Here is a 24,961-nt window from a genome sequence, read left to right as displayed (position 1 = left end):
GAACATTGTTGGTAATTTTGTCACCATAATAACATTCAGTGACCTGTATTGTCATTATCGATGTTATTATATTTCAATGTAGCAATTGTCATGATGGGAAGATTTTAGTCAGCTAATCTGCAAAACAATTAAGAGTTTTTAAAAAAATATTAGCCTTTCTGATCATTCAAGATCCAATCCCCCATCTAGCAGAGTCGTCAGTGTATTACAGTAACACAAATTGGGATCACATTTCATCAATAAATATTTCTAGTTGTCAATATGTATACAAAGGGATGGCATTACAAGCACCAATATCTAGCTCTTGTACATTTTTACTGCCGAAGGTACTTAGATATCTGAGATACGTTCTCATCAATAATACACATTTGCAAGTTAATACAAATTTAGCAAAAATGGAACATCCATAGAAGCATGTGGTCAACTGAACACCCACTTCTATGAAATTTTATGTAGGAGAAAATTAGTGGCTTGGGACTTTCTTCTGAAGCAGAACTCATACTGGTATGCCCCACTGTTTTCTTAACTTTCATAGTTAAAAATTAAAAATAAATTAGGAAATTATGAAAATTGACACTGGCAGTGTCATAATGTGAGTCCTTTCAAGAGAGGGATTAAACTGTACTGAGAAAATCAGCAATTTACAATGTAGAGAATCTGAGAATCCACATAAACAACTTGCATCCCATTCTCTATTAAGACTCTAAAGGGCATCGAATAATTTGGGAAACACATTTTGCCTAGTAGAATACTAATTGATTGAAAAATCAGTCCATCTCCAATAAAGAAAACACAGGTACACCCTTGTCATTAATTCTCATGCATTTAACCTGAAGTTCTTCACCAACTTCAAACTCGTTCCTTGCTCCAGCCTGCACATTTCAGAAAAAGCAGATGTAACATACATGAAATTTCTTTGCTTCAACTTCATTATCTGCTAAGATTGCAAGGAGGAGATCAAAGTGGAAAGCGGTGTCACAAATTTGAAATGAATTGAACAATTAACAAAATGAAGGATTTCTCTGCTCTTCTTCCAGAATCTTGAGTGAAATACTTGACTCGTGAATAAAAGCATTCTGTATATATTCCCAAGCTGCTTTCCCCTCGATCATGAAGTTCCTAAAGCTGAGAAATTGTGAGTGACATTGTATGGTTTGCATTGGACAGGAGCTAGAGAAGGAATAAGTGGGGAATAGATATCAAGAAAGCAACAAGAAAGGACATATAGAGACAGACTTGAATAGATAATGTGTGTGCCAAGTTCATGATTAAGGGCAACAGATGGAAACAACTTCAACTCTGATAACACATTTGGAGATACGACACAACATGCATATCATACTTAAATATTTGGCAAATAATTTTGTAGTGATGATGATGTTGATACAAAAAAATTGATACATGTACAATAAGTAAAGGATTTCTTGATGGATGCCGTCAACCCTCCAATACTGTTCAGATATTAATTTTCAAATGTCACTTTATTATTAGTCTGTTATAATTATGTTCATATTATTCAGATATTACGAAAATAAAATGACAAAGGCAATTTTAGTCTCGGGCCTAAAAATTTTATTTGTTTGATAAATGTACAACAACTATTAAGCATTTGTATTCAACTGTATAGACTGCCACCTGTGTGGCTAACTACAAACATAGCTCCTACTAAGGAATCAGAATACTGTCTTCTAAGGAAGAAAGCAGAACTGTGCAACAGAATACATGTGAACCCCTTCTATTGATAAAACCCCAACAATAACCTTTGTATATTAATCCCATCAAATTTTATTTTGAGCTGAGATGTTACTAATAATTCCTGCTTTTTGTATTTTTTGGTTGGAAGTTTATCCTCACTTGTTTCTAAATGTATTAGAGCTTTCTACCTCAACCACATGCAAGAAATGGTTATTTGTAGTGCCAAGTGCATAAACATACAAGATACTGATAAAATGCAAAACAGGGATTATATTCTGAGGAGCATTTCAACCAACACAATCTATTTAAAAGTAGAAGCAATGGCAGTAGCATAGAAAAGACTCAATGCATAAATTACAGGGCCTTGTATGCTGGACATTACCTCGAACCGAAGCATTCCCATGTCTCCATTAGCCATCTGAAGGACAAGACCAAATGTGCGGATCTGCTGCACCCTAACTGTACAGTGGTCTCCAACTAGAACTGGCTTCTCGTGAACTTCAATGCTCTCTGTTTCAACTGTATAAGGAGTTTCACATGTACTTTTTTTGTTGGACACGGTAACATTGTGAAAGAAGTCTGATAGGGCAGAAGATGGAGCAACATCAGAAACATCTTCAACGCTCTCTGTTTCAACTGTATTAGGAGTTTCACATGTACTTTTTTTATTGGAGAGGGTAATATTGCGAAAGAAGTCTGATAGGGCAGAAGATGGAGCAACATCAGAAACATCTTCAACCACTGGCATCTTATCCACTTTGCTGCTCTTTTGAGATGTTAATCTTGATTTAGACTCTTTCTTAATTGGCTTCAGTCTTGATGCTTGGGTGACTTCTTGAGAGGACCTTTCATTCTCATTTTCTAACGTAACTTGTTTCTTGTGCACTTCACTACTTGTGTCTTCCACCTTACGTATCAATTTCTGTTTTTTTTTGGGTGAACTTGGTTGAGAATTTTTCCTCACTTGCTTGCTTTCTGATGCCTGGACAGCCTCTTGGGAATATCTTTTCATATCACATTCATCAGCACTGCGAATGACAACTGATGGTGAAGAATATAAAGAAAGGGCATCTGCCTCCTGAACTCCATTTGTAGTTACAGGAAGTATATTAATGTCAGATCTTTGAATTTCCTGAAGATCATTGCTTAGTGAAACAGATTCTAAATTGGAATCTCTGACTGACACATTATAGCCCGAAGAATTGGCAGTGAAAGAAGATCCATTCACATGTGGTAAGTTGGATTCTTTGATGGTAATATTCTGTTGCTCTGAATTGGTTTTTTGCAGAGTATCCTTTAGTGAAAGTTTAATGTTGCCCCTGACATCTCGTTCAATGCACTTCAATGTGAGTTGTTGCCCAAGAGACACAACATCTGAAACTCGAGAGATCTGTAACATAAAAACAGAATTTGAGAATAGAAATGTCACCAATATTCATTTTTGTTTACTTTTCTATTTAAAATTATTAATGACAAAACTGTGACTGGCAGCTAAAAAAAAACATGTTATGTATAAATTTGCAGTTTGATATTGAAACGAATAACCAGAAGGATCCAATTTATAAATGAAAACAGTGACTGCATATTATTAGATCAATACAGATAAGGAACAACCATTAGAAAGTGTTTTAAAATTGAAGCTTGATACATCCTCTGCAAGGTCAACAACTTTAGTATATGATGAGGAGTTGTTGTAAACATTCCCAGTATATATTATAATTTGTCATATTTTACGTTAATAAGCTTCATTTTATATAACATGTGATAGCTGGAAAAATGACATATGGATCACACTTGAAGTTTTGAAATTACGTTATTAGACTCAGGTTATGAAACGTGGCAATCATAGAGGAAACGGCATAGATATATAAAAGGTCCATCTATTCTCATGTCTGTAATCATAAATTGTATTGAATATTGAAAATGCTCTCATTTCCCAATTTCACTTTGTAAATTTATGTTTTAGATTCACCATTTTGCTCTATTATAGTTCATATTGGTTGATATGATAGCCTTTTTCCTGCTCTGTGCCCTAATTTATTCTAATGTCCCTTGTGCACTGCAGCAGCTTCTGCATCTGTTATCAAGCAATATCATTCCTGCTATTCTTTTCTCATTAGCCCCATCTTCCCTCCACATAGGATCATTTCTTTCTCTAGTAAAACCTTGCACAAACTCTTCCAGATCCTTCAAGAATGTAGTTCTATCACCCTGGAATCTGAATCTTGAAGAGATGCATTGATGCTGAATTTAACTTTGTATGCCTAACGCTGTTAAGGAATTCTGAATTTATCACCAGAAAGATAACTAAAGCCTGCCTGAATTTTGTTAAGACGTAAACTATTCCAAGAAAAACATAAGTATCAAGCAATTAGTCTAAAGTTGTTTATTTGCTACAATGCTAAGAGTGAACTCTTATGCTGGTGTCTATCTACTCTCGGTCTCTAAATTATTGAAGGGCATTTATTTGAAGGACATTTATAATGGTTTGGTGCATTTCAAAGCACTTCCAACTTATTTAAATCCCATCCAAACTTGGTTAATCTGATTGAATCACTTTGACAGCATTAACTGAAAAGCTATCTCCATCCTCTTTCTGGACACTGGACAAAGCATAGATATAGATTGACAACATGATTTGAAATTTTGAGAACTATTAGCAGCTAGTTATTAATAATTTATGCAATGTGATCAGTAATATGAACATAAATGACAAAAATGTATATTCCACAACTAATGAGTTTTACTCTCAATTTTATTTGCTCTCCATATCTCTGTAATTAAAATGCCTTTAAAATTCCTAAACAAACAAAAATGACCCTTTTCTATATTTTTTAATGTCTTTTCCTTTTCTAATCTGATTTTTCCCTGTTTGAAACATTTTTTTTTAAATCTTATACGTCTGGTTAGATCAATTTTTCCCCAAAAGCTTTTTGCTGCTGCTGTGATTTTAACACAGTAAATATTTAAGTTATATCAGACATGGAATTGCTTATTTCGATCAACCCAACGACTAGTTAATAGAAAACATGAGTCAAAATTATACTGATGATGAATTACAACAGAATAAAAGTCCAAAAGGAAAAAAAGGAGATCGGGAGTTTAATCATAAGGCAGAAAACTCTTAAGTATATTTGATACATGGAAATGGAATGACTGATCTAGACTTGGCTCAAGACATTCATCTAGATGAATAGTAGAAAAGTCACTTCAATGGCTGATCTAGATCTTTTTAATTTTTTGCAAGTATCCTTTGCTGACAGTTTTATGTTGGCTCTCACATCTTGTTCAATGCACTACAATGTCAACTGTTACAAGGGAGACAAAATTTGAAACTTAAGAGATTTGCAACATTAAAACAAGATTTATGAATACACATCACATAAATATAAACCTAAACACTTTTCAAACATGCTTGACATATGCTCACATGGCATGAATTTTAATTATTTCTGTGGACATATATTATTGAAGATACCATGATTCATACAAAATCTGGGTTCCAAAAGTTAAATTCGGACATAAAATACTAAACAAAGACCAATTCCATGCATTCATTTGAAAAAACAAATGAATATATTAACATCCACATATGAACCAAGCAGGTCAATGGGACAAAAGTGCATCCTATTCCATTCAAAAAGTATTTGAGTAAAGAGAACCTGGGCTCTGGAAAGTAATAAAGCCCAAATGAGATGAGATGACATTTAGTGTCCTTTTTGCCAAACTGGTCTTAGGACCTATAAAAATAGATCTACTAGCAAATCCTTTATCTTGTAATTCAAGAAAGTTCTCCAATAGTCTACTTCCAATCCATCCAATCCAGACATGTATTCTCTAATTGCAATTTCACAACTTTCCTATTTTTCTCCGAGTTTCATGGAAGCAAAGGAGACAAAAACTTTCCTGAATTTTTGGGACAGTGGGTGAAATGTTAGAAAAATTAAATATAAATTATATTTTAAAATTATAGGGATAAAAATCGTTCCTTTTCAAAAGTTCGTGAGGCTGTAATGTCCCCATTCCAGATTCACCTTGATTTAGTCCTCTTTCCAAGGTCTATGAATACATTCCTTAAATGAGTGTATGTATTTCATCTTCACCCCTCCCTTTTACTTCCTTATCGAATCGATCCTTTATCTTCCTTCTATTTCTTAGAGACGTCCCCTTTAGAGTAGATGCCTCTTATAGGAAAGTGGTGACTCAATATTTATATGACCCGTCTAAATTAAAACATTTTACACTTACTCCTTGTAATCGCATCTTAACATCATCACTTATAAATCGTATCTTTCAACCATAGAAACATAAATTCCAGAATTATAATCCCTAATGAATCATGATTAAGTGATGAATACTATATTATAAGAGAACGTTGTTGTATATTAATTCTTTCTCGATTGATCACTAAAAACATTTGCCTTGATGACATCATGTTTGCTATAATGACATCATGAAACATTTGCCTTGATGACATCATGAAACATTTATTCAACCATTGACCCAATTAGGATCAATCACACCAAAAATTAGAAGTTCACTAAGAAACATCAGGTGCTCCTGCACCACTTTTGAATGTAAAGTATCTCCCAAGTGAAAATCATCCCAGTGATTTCCTTTCTCTCTCCTAGGTGCAGAATCACTAGGGTTCAATTTTCCACTTTACAGGTACATTGTGTTGTTGCATTGGATTGATGCACATAGCAAGGGGAGCAAAATGTATCAAAATGAGCAATACAACGGCAGTTCACACAACAGATGTCAAATTTCCATATTCATAGACAAGAAGAGAATTGGTTTCCTAGATGCAAGAACAAATCCATAACACCACTCACCAAACCTGGCAAAGAATATACACCTATGGATTTGTCCGTTCTAAAAAAACCCAAGAACATGGAGACTTCCATATTTACAGTTTTCATAAGGTGCACAAGAATCTCTAGATAAAGTTAGCTTCCTCTTCTAATAATTGCAAAACAAAGATGGTCTAAAACTAATCTAGCTCTATTCCAGATCTCGAGGAGGAGAGTGATTAGAGATATGCATGAAAATATAAGGGGAGAGAGAGTTACAAAAATAAAAGAAAGAGGCAATGCACCAAAGATTAGTGATCAATTGACTCTACCTATAACATTCAACCAACCAATAATTAAACCAACTCAAGGCCTACTATTTTCAAAAGTATAGCAATAGCAAGTAATCATTGCACACACAATATCGAGACAAAGGAGAATCTCTAGAACAAGAGTTTGAGCTGAAGAAAAGGCGTATGTATTCATCAAAGAGTCAAAAGATAATTACATTAGGGTATAGCCCATATTTATACTAACATAGTACAAATCACACAGTTGACAAGTGTTAGACAACTTGAGACATTTAGTCAATGATAAAGGAGAGGTGTTGACAATATGATCATTGATTGAGGAAGTGTGTGCTCGAACAATAGGTAGCTAAGAAAACTCACCTTGCTTCATGACGGCAGATGTGGTCTCCAAATGAAAATGTCAATGAGATGACCATGAAATCCAATTGATCAACAAATTTGAGACATGGCAAGGTCTTGTGAGAAATCTACTAAAATGGCAATTGTAGGAGCCATTAAGGCATGTGTCAGGCATGTTCTAGAATTGTGTACATTTAACTACGCTTTCTTTTGAAAGAATACGAAGAGTACTAACAAGTGGGAGAGAAGGTTGACATGAAGAAACCTTTGAAGACCTCACTAGCAAAAGAACTATTGTCAACAAGCAAACTATTGGTGGGTCCAAAATGATATAACTTTGATAGTGTAATTGCTCTCAGCCATCAAATCTCAAGAGAAATGTTTCATGGAAATGGCGACTATCAAACCAGAAGATCTTTGGGAATTCTCCAATAACAAAGAGTCTAAGGAGAAGGATCAACACATGACAAGACACATAATGATGTTGGCATTCAACAAAAATTCAAAATCTTCACAAAATTGGATGTAACAATGAACAAGCAATAGAAGTTGGAATTGTTGAGTCAACACTAGCAAAGGTGAAGGTTTTTGAAGGAGAACCCTACTAACAAAGAGAAACAAAGAAAAAAATTCCACAAGCAAAGTGAGCAACCCATTAACAAAGAAAAGCAATTCAACAAGGAAAACCAAGATAGTCGATCAAGGAAAAAAGATCGACCATACAAACTAAACGAAACACAAAACCTTGAAGAAAAATCACTTAGGGAGTGTGGTTGGCATACAATATTATTGCAAACTCAATTGCAGTTTTGGGGAATTCAAAACAATGAACAGCCAATAGAAGTTGGAATTGTTAAGTTAACACTAGCAAAGGTGAAGGTTTTTGAAGGAGAACCCTACTAACAAAGAGAAACAATGAAAAAAAATCCACAAGCAAAGTGAGCAACCCATTAACAAAGAAAAGCAATTCAACAAGGAAAACCAAGATAGTCCATCAAGGAAAAAAGATAGACCATACAAACTAAACGAAACACAAAACCTTGAAGAAAAATCACTTAGGAAGTGTGGTTGGCATACAATATTATTGCAAACTCAATTGCAGTTTTTGGGAATTCAAAACAGTAATACGGTTGAGCTCCTTGCTTTGGAAGGTAGGCTTCAAATTTCCACCAAAATACATATACACACCTTTGTGACTAAAGGGGACTCAATGTTGGTAATCAGGCATATGTTGGATTATCAAAATTAGGGTGCCCATTATCACAAATAGTGGATACACCAAATTCAATCAAATACTTGCCCATCTTTTAAAGAATTAAATATAATTCAAATTACAATATATACAAAGAGATGCCCATAACACTACAGATAGCCTAGATATCAAAGCAATTCAATTGAATGTTAACGTAAGGAAGTTGGTCTGCTATACACAAATCTTACTTACCCCAATTTCTAAAGCTATGCTTCTAAAGAGAACAAGATAAGACAATGCAATAACTCACAACACTAAGATGATGACAAGGCAACTCATTTTCATACAAATACAAAGAATACCATATCCCACATCCTAGTCAACTTGATTTACCCATGACAACTTAGAAATTGGCATCAATCCAAATGCAAGCAATCCAAAGGAAAACAATGTTAATCATTCAACTCAATGTAACAATGCTTGATATTTGTAGATTGTAAAGTTGCTGTATCACTCTAACACCTACCTGACCACACATGAAGTTTGAACCAATGATCATTCGATCAAAAATATGCAAGCATGACATGCAAAACAAAAACAGTAGCATATCATCTTGCCAATCATTGCACACTATTAAAAAATAGTAAGGTGTGACTAAGTTCCCTTCCACGTCTATTACAATGAATATATCTTGGTCGAGCTTGATTGTCTATTCATTATCACTAAGGTCCAAATGAAAATATTCTTCCATTGTTCATCACCTAATAACCAAAACAAATTCATGAGACATATAGCCATCACATCCTTTTCAAAGCCACACCATTCCTTTCGAAGCTAAATCTAACTCATTCTGCATGTTATCAAACTAGAGCTCTCTAGCTGGTGGCAAATAGGAATATGCACCTCTTAAACACCTTTAACATTTCAAATTCTTCATGAGCCCAAGAGCAATCAAGCTCCCAATAATCTTAACACCAAATGCACCACATCTTAAGTTTAAATGCAGGTGCCTTTGTATTCAGAGCAATCATCCTGTGGGATTTATTTGGTAGGCATTACTACTCCTATATCTTATTCACAGAGCTCAAGTGGCACTGCCTTGATTTAATGTTTCAGGTAAGGATCATTGGGATCCTCCAGAAAATTTCTCTGATAATTTGATTATCTTCAAAATCGGGACAGAATTGAATACACAAGATAGTCTTGCAATGATATCAAGCAGTAGCCACTCTTCTTATAGGTAGAGCCTAAAAATGTGCTGATTTTACAAACAAGTATGGGAAATCATCTACAGGATGTATCTGTTTGAACACAGGTTTACTATTTAAACTGATACTCAAATGACAATGCAAAGCAATCACACATGGAACAACTACAAAAGATTTGACTTGGAAACCCAAGATGGGAAAAACCACAGTGAGAAACACTGCTAGGATCTAGGGTCCTAATCCAGCCTCACAGTTAGAATCAATTACAATTTTTAAGGGCACCAACCCTAAGGAGTCACCAAACCCCTATCTTAAGAGCACCAACTCTTTCAACACCCTAACTCCACAATCTGAGCACCAACTCAGAATCCTTATGGCACCAGCCAAAAGGATATTACAAATAAAACTTATTATCTCTGATTTTAATTCTGCAAGGCAAGATATTACAATTTTGAAGATACACAAAGTCTACGATGCGTCACTCATGTTTGCTGAGTCAACTATAATTTCACCAAATTCTTAACAAAAGTGAAAGCACAAAATCAGATTGTGATGAACCGATTGTTTGACCTTTTGCATATACTGTATGAAGCATAGTTCCCAGACTCGGGCTCGGCTCGGACTCGGCAAGGCCAACTCAACTCGTGACTCGGCTATGACTCGGCTACGACTCGGCAAAATAAAAAAAAAACCCTTGAAATTAAGAGATTTTTTACGATTTCAAACTTGTTTCATGCACCCATTATTGAATAAAGCCCAATTATAATGCGCACTAGCTTGTTATGCCATGAAAGGCATGCTAGTAGAGTATCTACTTCTTTGGGGCTTTTGTTTAGTATTTTCTTTGGCCAAATTGAAATTCTGGGAGCACCAACATGAGACATCATGAACATCTTCACTTGGAAACTGTAAGGAGTGCTTGTGTATGGTAGCATTAAATAGTGTGCTTGTTGAACTTAGGTTTTACCTTGGGACTATAGTTGACCTTGGTCTTTCTTGGACCTCTTAGTTTTTAGGCTATATATATGTTGGATGGAAAGGGGAATTGTGAGGCCATAAGGGTTTGAAAATATGTTCCTCAGAGACATGTCCCTTGCCAAAAATAACCTTGTGCCCCATGGGGGGATTTTTTGGGATGTGGGGACAAGTAGGAAATGTCCCCAACTCACCCCCTTTTTTCAAAATTTTAAGAAACATCCCTGTTGTGAGGTACTCACACATCGCCCCATTTTCAATGAAGACCCCCACTTTTTGCTTTCTAGGGTTAGCCCTTTTAGTTTTGCTGTTGGTCGTTTTAGTATCTTAGCCTTTGCATTGAAGGGATTGAGTTTCTCAAAGGTCATCAAGTCAGGTGGATCTCCTCAAGGTAGAGCGAAGGAGGTTAGGTCAGTTGAGTGATTAGGGGTTATTTAGATCGTTCCTAGGGTTTTTGTGGACTATCCGGTCACACTTAAAGTTGGTAAATCAAACCTTGGTTGAATGCATAGTGTCCTCCTAGGTCCCGTGCCTTACATCAAGGTCACAGTGAACTCGCCTTTAAAGTCTGGAATGTCATCTTGATCCTGAAATGGCCTGAAATTTGACTAAGTCTAGAAATTTGAATGATCCTCCAAAAACTAGATTTTGCATTATAACTCATGGAGGTCCGAAACCACTCTCAAACATCCTGACAATATAAATGGAATATAACTTAAAGTACATTTCTCTTTCTTATACTTAAATGTTATATTCCATGTATGAATCCTGACGGAGAGACTAACTTGTCAAACAACTTCATGTTTTTTTGTTTTTTTTCAAGTCAAAGCATTGACCTGTCGTGGCCGAGTCTTGGAGCTCGGACTCGGCAAGACTCGGTGAGTTATGATCAAAACTCGCCAAGTCCAAGTCCCGAGTCAGCAAAACTCACCGAGCTTGGCTCAACTCGCCTGACTCGCAGCGAGTTTGGGTTCATTTGAAAAATGAAGATCCACTTCTTTATACTGACAACCTGCAATGCTTTCTCTGAATATTACCAGTATCAATATACAGACATTTGAACAAATCCGAAACTGTTTGCAGACATATTATATAAACACTTTAGAAGTATAAACTGTCAAAATAACAATATATGAAATTGTTCTCAAATCTTAAAGTCTTTCTCTGATCTGACTCAAGCCTCTGCACTTTCTGTATTCGTTCTGAATCAGACTTCTATATCCTTTACTAATGAAGTATACTCAGAACAGTCCTTACCGCCGACTCAGGACATTCTTAAATACCACTGCTTTATAAACATTATAAACAACAAGAAACTCTCTTCAGATTATAGACATTCTTCACATCTCTCAGGTATGAACACCAAACATTTCACCGTTCTTTTCTTTTACCAGTATTACACAAATCATTACCAACAATCGAACTCCAAATCATATATAGAGAGAGTGAATGTAGTTTGAAGAAGTTAGAACCAATTGTAACAATCAAAACTGCCTCCAACGAATCATAACTGGCAACCATGACTATCAATATTGCCTCTGTAGTTTGAACTGTCTCCATACAATCATTCTTTTGCGTATTGATAACTTCCAATGCGGCAAAAGGAAATCAAAGAATGTTCAGTCCCGTAGATGCTCAACCTACTTCAAACTCCACAATAACATATTCTCACGACCTAGCAAATGGTATACTCACAAGTATCAATAAGTAATCTTTATATCCAGAAAGACTTGATTCCAATCTCCATGCACCTGAAGGTAAATTCATCTATACTCTATGCGCTCAATGCATTCTTCATAATAGATGAAATTATTAATTCGCGAGAGTAGTGTTTGTACCAAACCCCCAAAATAAATATTTATCATGGTGTTATTTGCTTCAATACTTGAGTATAAATAGTATAATTATTTGCCATGCATTGGCCTTCAAAAATACAAGCATCAATAATTAAGAACCCAATAAATCTTTGCCTTGGTAAAGTCCATTCAAAGATACATTCCATTTGGCAGCTATTGACTATACAAATATTAATCGCATCCCACAATGTTTGATTTTCAGATTAAAATATTTTGGTTTCACAACAATGCATATTTACTCACATAATCTTTTATTCGGATAATAAATCAATAGCTCTGCATATTACTGACATCAATGACAAACTGCCAACAGTATCTTTCAGTAAATTACACAGCTTCTTTAAGGGTTTGTAAATTGACTCCGCACATACTAGTGCTAAAACAAAAGCCACATTGTCTATAAAAAGCCTTTGGATTACTCAAATATCAATACATACCATAGTTTAAAAAAATATTTTAAAACCACAATTTAGTTCAATTTATTTCTGCTCATGCCTGATGCTGATTTTTTGAATTAAAAATAGTAGTTTTGGGCTTTTGCAATTAATCCATCAAACTAATTTTGACATTTTTAAAACCAAAAATTCAACTATTTGTTTAGGGTTTCTAGGTTCTTTTTTTCTCCTTCCTGCAACAAGACTTTCCCAATTTTCTCCAAACCTGACCCTAACCTGATTGTTTCCTGATTAATTGAAAAAAAATACTATATTTTGGTTTAACAACTTATTCCTTGGAAAGAATGTTGCTACTGTGGACCACAGACCTGACATTTGTAGTGCAGAGTCATACGGTCTTATTATAATCCTCTAATTTCACTAATAAGAATTTAAATAGTTAGTATTGACAAAACAGCCATCAAAGTGAATATCAGATCTGAATTCAAAGAATCTAGCATTACTCAATACTCCACACCAAGTACCAGAATGAAGATATTAAGACCAACAAATGAAGCAATAAATATCATGGCCGTGACAATCTCAAATATTTGAACAACCATTTAAGAAATGATACCAATTTAAAAGATTTAACTTCACCTGGTCATGTGACAGTTGTGATATATGTAGCAGGCCCTCTGTATCACCACCTAAGTTAACAAAAGCCCCATAATCTTTAATGGATGTTACAACACCTTTATAAAGACCGCCAACTTCAATTTCACGTCCAACAATGGAATCAACCTGTTCACATCAACCAACATCAATTTCACGCCCAACAAAGAATCAACCTGTTGACATGAAACATCCTATTGAGTGCATCACATAAACAAGCCTAGTAAATTATTTTCTTCTTTCCATTCAAATTTTCATTTAGTGAAACATATACAAATTATTGGAGGAAACAAAAAAATAATTCTTATCAAGAGTAATACAAAACCCAGAAGCCAAGAAAAGTTAAAAAGTGCCCTGTTGTGCAGGCACATGTCCAATAAATTTGTTGTAGACAATGTTTAAGACTTTGAATTAAGAAAATGCAACACATAAATCACAGAAACAGCAGTCTACAAAACAATTAACCTTGTAAAACATTACCTACACACCTAAGACAAGACTAGATTACTATCTTTAAATCAAGAACAAGTGTAAAAGTATCAGCAGTTGCTAATCAAACAATTAACCAAATAGAGACAAAGTTATAATTATGTAGGAAACATTATTAAAACTTGGAGATACACATCTTAAGATTGATTACCATTTCAACTGACCAAGAACCATACTCATTCATGAAGCCAAGATGTCAGTTCATTAAGCTAAAGTGAAAGAGAAAAATAGAGAGGTGAGCAGCTCGGAGTGTGGGATGGCAATATGGAGTGATGAGCAGCTAGTTGAACTTATGGGTCCATCCAGATTGAATGTAGGGAAAGACATTTTCCATATTCTCATTGTTTCAGTAAGTCCCTCGTTAGTCAAACATCTACCTGTACTCAAAGCTACAACTACACATTTGACTACACTAAGAATTACTTGCCAATGCATTATATCCAAGTTCCCATCCTCAAATCATAAATAAATTTTCTTTTGAGAACAGTTATTCAACAAAACATCTCGAAACGGAATATTTAAAAAAAAGAAAAGGTCTTCCTAGTGTACAGATATGCCAAATGTTATGAACTTTATAAATCCATTTGCAAGTCAAATTCTTATACAATTACAACTAAACCCAAGTGGTCAATGAACATTATTAATTACTAGCTATTCCTATTCAATTTAGCCCTTTTGTATATGCAAAATCAGTCCTTCTAAAGGGTCATACATTGAGATGTACCTATGTCAATTATCCACACATTATTCAAATGTTATGTATCACTCGTATCATATGCATATGGTGTTACCTTATTTGTAGCTATATAAGCTAACTCATACTAGGTGTCATAGCATGTACCCTCTATCTTGAGGCCAGCCTCAGCCCCGCAAAAGTGTTTTTCAACACATAATGTTAACATATTTATTATTAATGACAGATAAATAAAGTAAATTAAAAATATTAATATTAAAATAAGATGATATATTTGTACAACCTGAGTTGGCCTAGTGGTGGAGAACTTGTGCTCTTGAAATAGAGGTCACAATTTCAAATCCCACAAAGGGGGTAGGGTATGTACACCTTATCGGCTTCGGCCCATTGCCTATCCAAAAAAAAAAGAAAAAGAAGATGATATATTTCAATTTTTTTGCGCCAACCTTTTGGGCCTTAGCACCCCATACTGAACAAGTATATCTATTGCTGGAGCTAGCTGGGCATGTTACCTAGGGGAATCTGAATTTATTTTTGGGATAAATCCTGAGGTTGGCTAGTTGGGATACAAACCTAAGTTATGCTCTAGGATTGGGACAAAACCCTTGAAATTATCCTAACAAATTTCCCATTCAAATTGCATTTTCAGATCTGGCAACTCCATTCTAACCTAGTGCAAGTCTATTCATCACCAATTTGGGGATATTTTAGAAAGGTTTGGTTGAGATTGGATGTGCAAAAACCTTAGCTCACCATTTTTAGGGTTCTTAAATACACTAAGCACCAAGAGTAGGGAAGTTCTAACAACATTCAAGGACATATCTTGGAGTTGTGCCTAAAGTTTGACTGACTAGAGTTGGTGGCACCATATTCCTAAGACGAGATCTATATAAATCTGCAATTAATAGACTTATTCACCCCTCACCGGAGCTTGCTACAAGTTGAGGCACGCCCTCATACGTCTGCAATTACTTTAATGACTCTTGCTACCAGCACAGCAATCTAGCAGAGATCTTCAACAACAAATTTATTGTGTATAAAGACTTTGCAGAGCTAACAAAGGATATTCAATGCCCTAAAATTCAGTGAGTCATTCTATTGTAATTCAATAAAGGATATCAATGCCCTAATATTCAAATTGGCAAGTTTCATTGTGCATTGCTTGTCTAAATTCATAGTTATATACTTTAGAATTTGTACGTCTAGATTTGTTTATGAAATGCTACTTATTGCCAGTCATTGCTCGATTGGTAGCAAAGAAATGGCATTTACTACACAAAGAACTCTGCTCCTACAGCACAGATGCACACCTCAGTGGAGATTTGGAAGAAGTATACATGTCTCAACCACAAGATTTTCAGGTTGTAGGGAAGGAGCATCTTGTATGTAAACTGAATAAAGCTTTATATGGCCTAAAGCAAGCACCCGTGGCGTGGTACATCAAAATTTACAAGTATTTGATTGAACAATGATTCCAATGAAGTCCTTCAAATCCAAATATGTACATAAAAAGCATTAGTAATGATATTACTATGCTAGTCATTTATGTAGATGACATAATTATTGTAGATAAAGACAAGTGTAGTTGAAAAGATCAAATCAAATATGAGTACAAATTTTGATATGATTAATCTAGGCCTCTTACATTACTGCCTAGGTATAGAAGATTAATAAGTAAGTGGCAACATTTTTGTTTCACCATCTAAATATGCCAAGAGATAAATTCAAAATGATACATTGCAAAATCTCGTCAACACCTGGGAAGAAGGGGCTGAAACCTTTAGCCAAAATCGATTCTAGGAGTGTAAAGGAATCAGCTTACAAACAACTAGTAAGGAGCTTAATATATTTTACAACCACTAGACCTGATTTGAGCTATGCCATGAGTTTCATTTCTAGACTCATGGCAGCACCCAAAGTAAAACATCAGACTACAGCAAAGATGGTGTTGAGATATGTGAAAGACACTTGACTTCTACATTTTGTAAAAAAAAAAAAAATATCCTAGCCTGGTTGGGTTTGAAAATTCAAATTAGGCATTTTGTAAAGAAAAGATCCTAGGCTGAAGGGGTTTACAGATTCAAATTAGGCAACTTTTGTAGATGACCGAAAATCCACTTCTAGTTATATCCTCAGCCTTGGCACACTGACCCACAGGAAACAACAGGTAGTAGCTCTGTCCTTAACAAAAGCAAAATATCCAGGAGCAGTTAAAACAAAATGTGAGGCAATATGGCTGAAAAAGATGCTTTCAGACATGAAAATGTCTCAAGTAGAACCTTCAACCTTGTTTTCTAACAATCAAGAGGTGCTAAAACTTACCAAGAATTCAATCTTTCATGAGCATAAAGGAACTTCATTGTCATTTCATTAGACAACTTGTAGAAGATGGATCAATTATGTTACAGTATGCTCCTTCCGAAGATGAAGTTGCAGACATTCTTAATGCCTCTTTGATTCCTAACAAATTTATAATATTTCGAGATAAGCATGGTGTAGTTATAAGGTTGACCATTAAAGGAGAGTATTAAAGTAATTTTTTATTTATAATGCTCAATTAGCTTTAGGATAGACTTTAGGAATATTCTATAATCTTTTTGCTTTATGAGATGTAAGTATTATCCTCTTGGTTGTCACTCCTATCTTATTCGGATAAATCATTTGTAATCTTATTTAAGTAGACTTTCTTTCCTTTGATTAAGATATATCTTTGTAATCATTCTGGTTTAATTTCATAATAATGATTATGATGCAGCTCTGTGGTTCTAACCTAAGTCACAGGATTTGCAGAATTTCACCCATGAAATTCAAAATTCGGCGAACTTCAAAAAATTGCTAAAAAAATCATTCAAATTCGCTTCGAATTGGTACATTAAAATGGCATAGCATTTCTAATCAAATATATTCTAGGAAAATGTTTCCTGCAGGTGGTTTTTCCTGGTTTTTAAGAGTTCAAGAGGATTCTTCCCCATTTTAGGCTTCTGCCTGAGTTTGCAATAATCTTTCGACGTTTGAAGGTTCCGCCTAAGTTTGCAATTATTATGTCTTCAATTTCGCGTCGAATAGCATTCAGATTCTGGAGCATACTTTCCTAGGGATCCTTCAATGATTAGAAATATGGCAGCAGAGGATTCAACAAGGATCCGGATTGAGCGAGTGATTCGAAAGTTTTACTCTCGACATAGCTTCAAACTATATATTAAGCAATAGTTTTATTACTATTATTAGATTATGAATTTATTAAAATTAAATTTTAATATTTCAAAATTTAATGTAATTATATTTAAAGTTAAATATTTTTAATATATTAATATAATGTCATATATGTCCAAAATATTATGTAAATTTTAATATTTGTAATTAACAAATATAATATTATATATATTTAAAATGTAATATTATTTAATTTATAAATTATGAATTTATTTTTCATGATGAATTTGTCTATTAAATATATAATATATATTATGTATGTGATATTAAATTAATTTTTAATTTTAGACTGATTTTCTATGTTTTTGTATGAACAAATTTAAATCTATTTATCAATTTTAAACTATTTTCATGATTTTGTGAATACTTTATTTATATTTTTAAATATTAAATTTATATAAGGCAAATTTAATGCCGAATTTTTTTCGAATTTTTTACCCTTTTCAAACTTCATCCGAATTTTATTGTTGCCAAACTCGAACTCGAATTTGAACCTTGTGACTTAGGTTCTAAACATGGTGGATCCTTCAAAGAAACGTAAAACCTTAGCGAGCATCAATAATCAACCAAACAATCTTGCTGACTTGAATCTGATTTCTTCTTCTTTGCCTCAAGAAATCTACAAATTTTAGTGTTCCAAAACCCTAGGCTCCTTCACAAATGCCCCATGACAATCTATCATCTACTTGATGACACATGATCTCTTTTGATGAAAGAAAGGCCAATATACTTGAAGCATCTTGAATGGATAAGAATGAAGGAAATGATAACATTTTTGTTGTTGTATGAAAACTGCTACATGCAACTACCTTGTATCTAACATACCAAGCTTGATTTTGATTCATTTTTTTTTAATTGAATAAGAATACACCAACAAGTGAGAAATCCTTGTTTTCATTTCCCTTTGCCCTTTGTCATTTTAATGTCAATGTCTCTTAAGGGTCATGATATTGTGACATTTGTAACAACCTGACCATGTATCTATGTGAAGTATTTTTAAAACGACTTGAGTATTTAGAGTCCTATGTTTATAAAAAGAATGATACTCGTTATTGCCTTGTTCTAGTTTAATTTCCTCTTAGGTACCTATTGTGATGTTTTCACACATCGCACCATTCCAAATGGGGACCCCCTACCTTTTAGGTCCTCTTGGTCTTTTGGTTTTGGTTCTTTAGGTCTTTATGCAGCACTCTCTTCAGTCTCCCCAATCTGCAAATGTTTTGATGAAATTTGATCAAGTCTGCAAGTGTTTTGAGTGAATTTGGCCAAGTCTAGAGCTCATTTGGTCTGTTTTAGGATTTTGCCCTTCGGACTTAGGTTTGAGGTCTTTCCCTTAGGGTTTTGAAAAATTGGAACGTTGCAACGAAATCAAAAACCTTCAAGGAAGCTACCAATGAAATTTGAGCAAATTTTGAGCACTTACTATTTTTAGTAAATTTCTATTTTTAGTTATAGCTTCATTGCATCCCGAATTGGCCTAATTTTGCCAAAAATCAAAATTACTATTTTTAGCAGTTTCTATTTTTAGTAAGTTTCTAATTTTAGCAACTTCCATCATGCCCCAGTTTGCCCTAATTTTGACGTTTAGAGGTACTTAATATTTTTAGTAGTTACTATTTTTTGGTAGGTCCATCACAGGCAGAGGTCTCAGCACTAAAGATAGAACATTCCTGAAAAATTGTCTAAATCCAGAAAGTTGAAAATGCAGCCAATTGATCAAAGAAATCACTGTGTGAATTTCTTTCCTGAAGTGGAAAAAGCACAAAAAATCTCCCAAGGCACGAAAATCCACTTCAAATCCAAAAAATGGCATCCCAATCTGGAAAGGTGAAAAATGGCTAAGTTAGGGAAAGAAATCAAGAAAAATCCTTTACCTTGGCAAAAATGGAATCCAAAAGTAGATGGGCACCAAATAAAGGTCTTGGAGCAATTTTCCTTCCAAGACTAAATTCCTCCACATGCTGTTAATTTGGCCCAAGAGCCTAGGATGGGCGTTAATTTTAGGGGATGGAGGAAAGTTTATGAATTGCCAAAATTCCTCCACAAGGCCCAAATGGCACCCAAGGTTGAGAAGGAGCGCTGCAAATGGGTAGTGGAGGATTCTTCCTCCAAGACAATATTCCTCCTTCATTGCAAAATTTCACCCAAACTGGATGGAGAGCGCCAAAACAAAGTAGGGAAGGAATTTTCCCTCCAAGGTCAAAATCCTCCATCACATGCTATCAACGCCCAATCTAGGAGGATGAGCACCAAAACAAGATTATGGAGGAATTTTCCTCCAAGGCAAATATTCCTCCTCAGCATCAAAATCCCGCCGATCCTGAGCAATAGCACCAAACAAGGGAAGGGGTATGAAAGATTTTTCCTTCCAAAGCTAAAATCCTGAAGACTATGGAAATTGTGCCCAAGGTTGAAGAATGAATGCCAAATTGGGGTTGTGGAGAATTCTTCCTCCAAGTCAAAATTTCCTCCACCATATGCAAATAGCGCCCAAGTTGGAGTCATGGCGCCAAACAAAGCTACAAGAGGAATTTTCCTCCATATGAAGAATTCATGCATAAGGTAGAATTAAAGCCCAAACTGGAGAGGGAGGGCTAGAATGATACCAAGGAAGGAATTTTCCTTCCAGGCATGAATTCCTCCACGAAGTTAAATTTCTTCCCAAGGATAAGTTGAAAGGAATTCATTGCTAAGGGAAAAACTTCAAGATTTCAAAATTCTGCCCTCAGGAAGAAATTATGCCTAGGAGGAAGAAATTTCAAGATGGAAAAAAAATTGGCTAAGAGAATTTTCTCTCTTGAATTCCAAGGCTCAAAATGGAAAAAATTCTAAAAAATAGGAAAAATGATTGATTGATCAAAAATCTCCTTCAAGGCAAGATGAACTTAAGAACACAAATAAAAAAAAAAGAATTCCTTCAAAATGAAAAATTCTCTCCAAGGATTTTCTCTCTCCTCGAATTCCAGACATACAAGAATCCTTCAGAAGTGGAAAAGATGGTTAAAATTCTTCCAAGGCAAGAAAATCTTCCAAAATGTCTTTTGTGAGCCTGGAATAGAAAGATTCTTGTAAAGGAAGAGTTGGCGAAATGCAAAAAGAATATTCCATATTAACGAAGCAAAACCAAAAAAATTATAGAAGTTCCTATGACGGTGGGGTCCACTTGCATGTCGAGAATCTATTGAATGCATGGCAGCATGATGGCACATTTACTGTTGGTGAGCATTTGACCAAGTGGTGGTTGACTCAATGCATGTCAGTCGTCATACTTAATGAAATAATGAAGCATCTTTTGCATGTTGGGCGAACTTTGCATAATAGGGCATTTATTACATGTAGCTGATTTTGGAGATGGTGGAGCATTCAGAGCATAATGGGCAATTTCTAGCTTGATGGGGCATTTATTACACATTGGACAAATTTAAAAGAAGTGGTGCATTTAATGCACAATAGACGCTAGTTTTGGCAGGAATGTAATTAATTGATAATAGGCATAATGGGTCAATAATGTTTATTCCCACCTTGTTGCATCATGTGATGCATTGTTCTCTGATGGTGTTTACTTCAGTTATTTTTCAAAACTTCCTTGGTTTCACCTTCCTCACTTAGAGTAGAATTTTATTTTCCAAGCATTTAGATGAACAAGGTTGATTGCAGTGCATCAAGGAGAAGATCACTTGCTCATACCTTTTGTTGATAGCTGATTGTTATTAACAGTGCAAGGTTGGACTGATCTATTTTATGTGTGCATTTAATCCAAATTATTGAATGGACATTGTTCTCTGATGGTATTCATTGATGATTTGAAATCTCTCAAACACAACCCTTGAAGATTGCACCCGCTTCATGTAGTTGTCTCAACATGGCGAAGTAAAGTGTGGTTGATCCTATCCTAGACATTGCTATTTACTAAGTTCTTAGATTTAGCTTAGTCGTTCTAAACCCTTTCCCCTTTAAATTTCAGTTCGCAAGTCCCCGCCATAGCAAAAAAGTGAAAAAATGATCCAAACGTAAGTCCCCTTGGATTACCAACAACATCCACCAAATGAGCCTATATCCACAAAAAGTTAGTACACAGTCGGAACCTTGGAGTCATTGTATGATCTTCTTGCAATCTTAGCATACACATGATTTTGATCAAGAGAGAATAAGGTAACTGTTGGGAAACTTTATTTTGAGTTGGTGTGATCACATAATGCACGTCAATAAAATTGGCACTAGAAGGAGGGCGTGAATATCAAATCGTTTATTTTCACTGGTGGAAAAATTCAAGTTGGCCGAAACCAATATGAGCTTTCAAGTGCCAAATCAAAAATATGTTAGATCTCTTACATGTAAGAAAATCAAAAAAAGTAAAAAATTAAAAATTAAAAAAAAAAATCAGAAAATAGAAAATCAAAAAATACTCAACGGTACTGCTGCGAGCCTCCTTCAATGGAGGTCGTGAATTCGATGCATGGGGCTTGGCCTCTCTTCGCCCCGCCATTCCACAACACCCATCACTGCACCAGTCTGCTGACTTGGCAAACAGCCAAATATAGGTCTACTTTGGCCGGAGAGGTAGTTCGATGTTGGTGCACGTCGAGGAGTGATTGATAAATTTGGAGCGTGCTCTTGGTCCCCCCGATGCTCGCTGGTCGATTGCTCTCTGTTCGTTGGCTAGGGAATTGACAGTTGTGCTCTCAGGTTGTGTAGGGTGCTTCAAAGAGGATGCCTTGGCCCTCAATTCGGAGATGAGGTCCTCCTTGTGATCTCACTGGTTCATAGCTCCAATCAAAAGTGCTTGCCAAAAAAAAAAAAAAAGATTTCTCAATCAACGGGCATCCATTTCATATTTCTTGTTGTCAAGACAGTCTCCTTGTGGACATCACTCAAATTCAAGAAGATTTGAATGCACAACTACACCCCAAGAATTTGTCTCAATTTGCCTTACCAGGGAGGTGTTGGATTCATGAAACCGCCAAGCATGATGCAATGAATTGCTTAACATTCTTGTCAAGGATAGAATTGGTTCTACAAGGGAAAATCTTCTTTTGGGATGTTCCAAAACCAAAATTGTGCATAAAGCCTGACAAGGAGATCAATGGAAATGATTCTTTCTCAAAATTCAAATTGAGAATTCAAAATCAAATAGAGTTGGGCAATGAACGACTTGAAGGCATGTTGCTTCCCCGCTGGTGTCGAATTCACAATGCACCACACTAGGAATTCACTTGTCCAATATGTGGAGAGGCTATCAACCAAGTCAGATGTTAGTCCAAATTATAAGAGCCTACAAAGGAAGGCATTACAGATAGAATCTGGAGTGTCTATCTTGAACAAACGAGGTCAGCATTATCAAAAAAACAAAACATTGCACCACCATCGGGTGGCAATGGACATGAATTACAAGTAGATAGCGCAACCAAACCCAATGATCCAAACATTCAAGTGGGGGACAACGTTTCTTGCATTAAACCGGAAGAAGAAGCTGTTGGAGTCGAGATCAAAGAAGCCATAGAGAACCTTCAAGAAATGGCAAATATTCAACACGTGGAATCATCAACACATGGGGATCAAATCGTTGGTGCAAGTGAAGAAAGACAATTGCAAGATAGAGAAAACCATTTTAGGACCTCTCATGAAGAGAAAATTTTGATTGATGTTGGAACTTGCAACAGAAGAAGTATCCAAAAGGAGTAATCCTCCACAAAGAAGGTCAATTGTACATTGACAAGATGGGAGAAATGATAAGCAGCTTGAGACAGGAAGGAATATGTGATAATCAGTGGGCCGCCAAGATGGAAGTAGAGTATGAAATGCAATTCGGGTCGACACTTGATCCCCTACTTAAAGTCCAAGAAGAATTGCTAAAAGAAATTGAGATACATGAGATGCCAATCGACAAACAAGTTGTCATGATATAAGTAAAGAATGAAGAGCAATTTGGGTTGGGGCTAAACCCGTTACCAAAGATTCAAAAGGAGCTAGTGGTTGAAATACTTCATGTTCCCAAGTTTCCATTTGAATCCCGATTTCACCACCGTGTGCCAACTAAAGATTGGAATTTTGAGTTGCATGTTGTAGATGCAAATGGGATGATACAACACCAACTTCAACCTCTTGATGAAGCAATGGATGACGCACAAGATTTCCAGCCCACGCACGAAATCCACTAGGTTGTCTCTTTCTTTGCTCCTGAGTTTGAAAACTATGAATTTGATTACGGAAATTTAGGAAGAACAACTTGTTTATGGATTAATCATGGTCCCAATGACTTGCCACAGGTGCTAATCTTTCTAGAAGTTTTGCTTGAGTTTGAGATTTGTATTATGAAAGATTACTTTTCTGATTTTAAAGATGAATTTGCAAGGTTTCGAATAGTAACTAATGCCATGTTGCTCCTGCACATCCTAAGAAATCATGTTAGGAGTTGTATATATTTAGGTCTTGTGAGTATTGTCCCTTCGAAAAAAAAATTTGTTCCTTGGACTAGGTTTCCCTTCTGTGGGTTTCGGTTTATATTGTTTTGGGTTTCCCCTTTCCTTTTTTTGGTTTTGGTTTGATTTGTTTTGTTTTGCTTTGGGTTTTGGTTTTGGGTTTTGGGTTTTGTTTTGCAAAGAAGTGAAAGAATGATCTAAACATAAGTCCCCCTGGATTACTAGCAACATCTACCAAATGAGCCTATATCCACAGAAAGTCACTAGTACGAAGTCGAAACCTTGGAGTCATTGTATGATCTTCTTGCAATCTTAGCATACACATGATTTTGATGAAGAGAGGATAAGATAGCCGTTGGGAAACTTTATTCTATGTTGGTGTGGTCACAAAACACACGTCAACAGTACCTTGTCTCTTTCCCTAAGTCATTTCCCAAGTTTTGTCCTCTACATTATATATTTCCCATGTCATATTCCTTTTTGTCTAAGTAGACATAGATGTGGCACTCGCTGCAATCCTGCTCAGAATTTTAAGATTTTCCTCTAGGTCCTAATTGAAAACATGTGTACTGGCGCATTTACTCTAGCAATTTATTTAATCACTAAAGCCTATTTTGACAAATATCTACTCACACCAAAACTTGGGCAAGTCCAAAACTTAAAAGAAGATGGGAAAGAATCACAGCCAAATGTTAGGTAAATGTGATGTTCCCATCTTTGCACTAAAG

The 24,961-nt window shown here is 35.4% G+C and overlaps 1 protein-coding gene across 1 annotated transcript in view; it reads right to left on the bottom strand.

Annotated features, from left to right (window-relative positions):
• Nucleotides 1-201: 201 nt before the first annotated feature.
• Nucleotides 202-24,961, bottom strand: part of LOC131071428 (polyribonucleotide nucleotidyltransferase 2, mitochondrial) — a 157,486-nt gene continuing 132,726 nt past the window's right edge. The window contains exons 17-19 of the mRNA XM_058007255.2: nucleotides 13,404-13,547; nucleotides 2,078-3,085; nucleotides 202-872 (exon numbers count right to left, since the gene is read on the bottom strand). Coding sequence (XP_057863238.2) covers nucleotides 768-872; nucleotides 2,078-3,085; nucleotides 13,404-13,547 — 1,257 coding nt within the window. The 3' untranslated portion in view covers nucleotides 202-767. The remainder of the gene's footprint in view (nucleotides 873-2,077; nucleotides 3,086-13,403; nucleotides 13,548-24,961) is intronic.

This window comes from Cryptomeria japonica, chromosome 1, assembly GCF_030272615.1.
Source record: "Cryptomeria japonica chromosome 1, Sugi_1.0, whole genome shotgun sequence".
Classification (NCBI taxonomy): Eukaryota; Viridiplantae; Streptophyta; class Pinopsida; order Cupressales; family Cupressaceae; genus Cryptomeria; species Cryptomeria japonica.
Note: the sequence above shows the minus strand (reverse complement) of the source record. Positions and strands in the feature narration are given on the sequence as shown.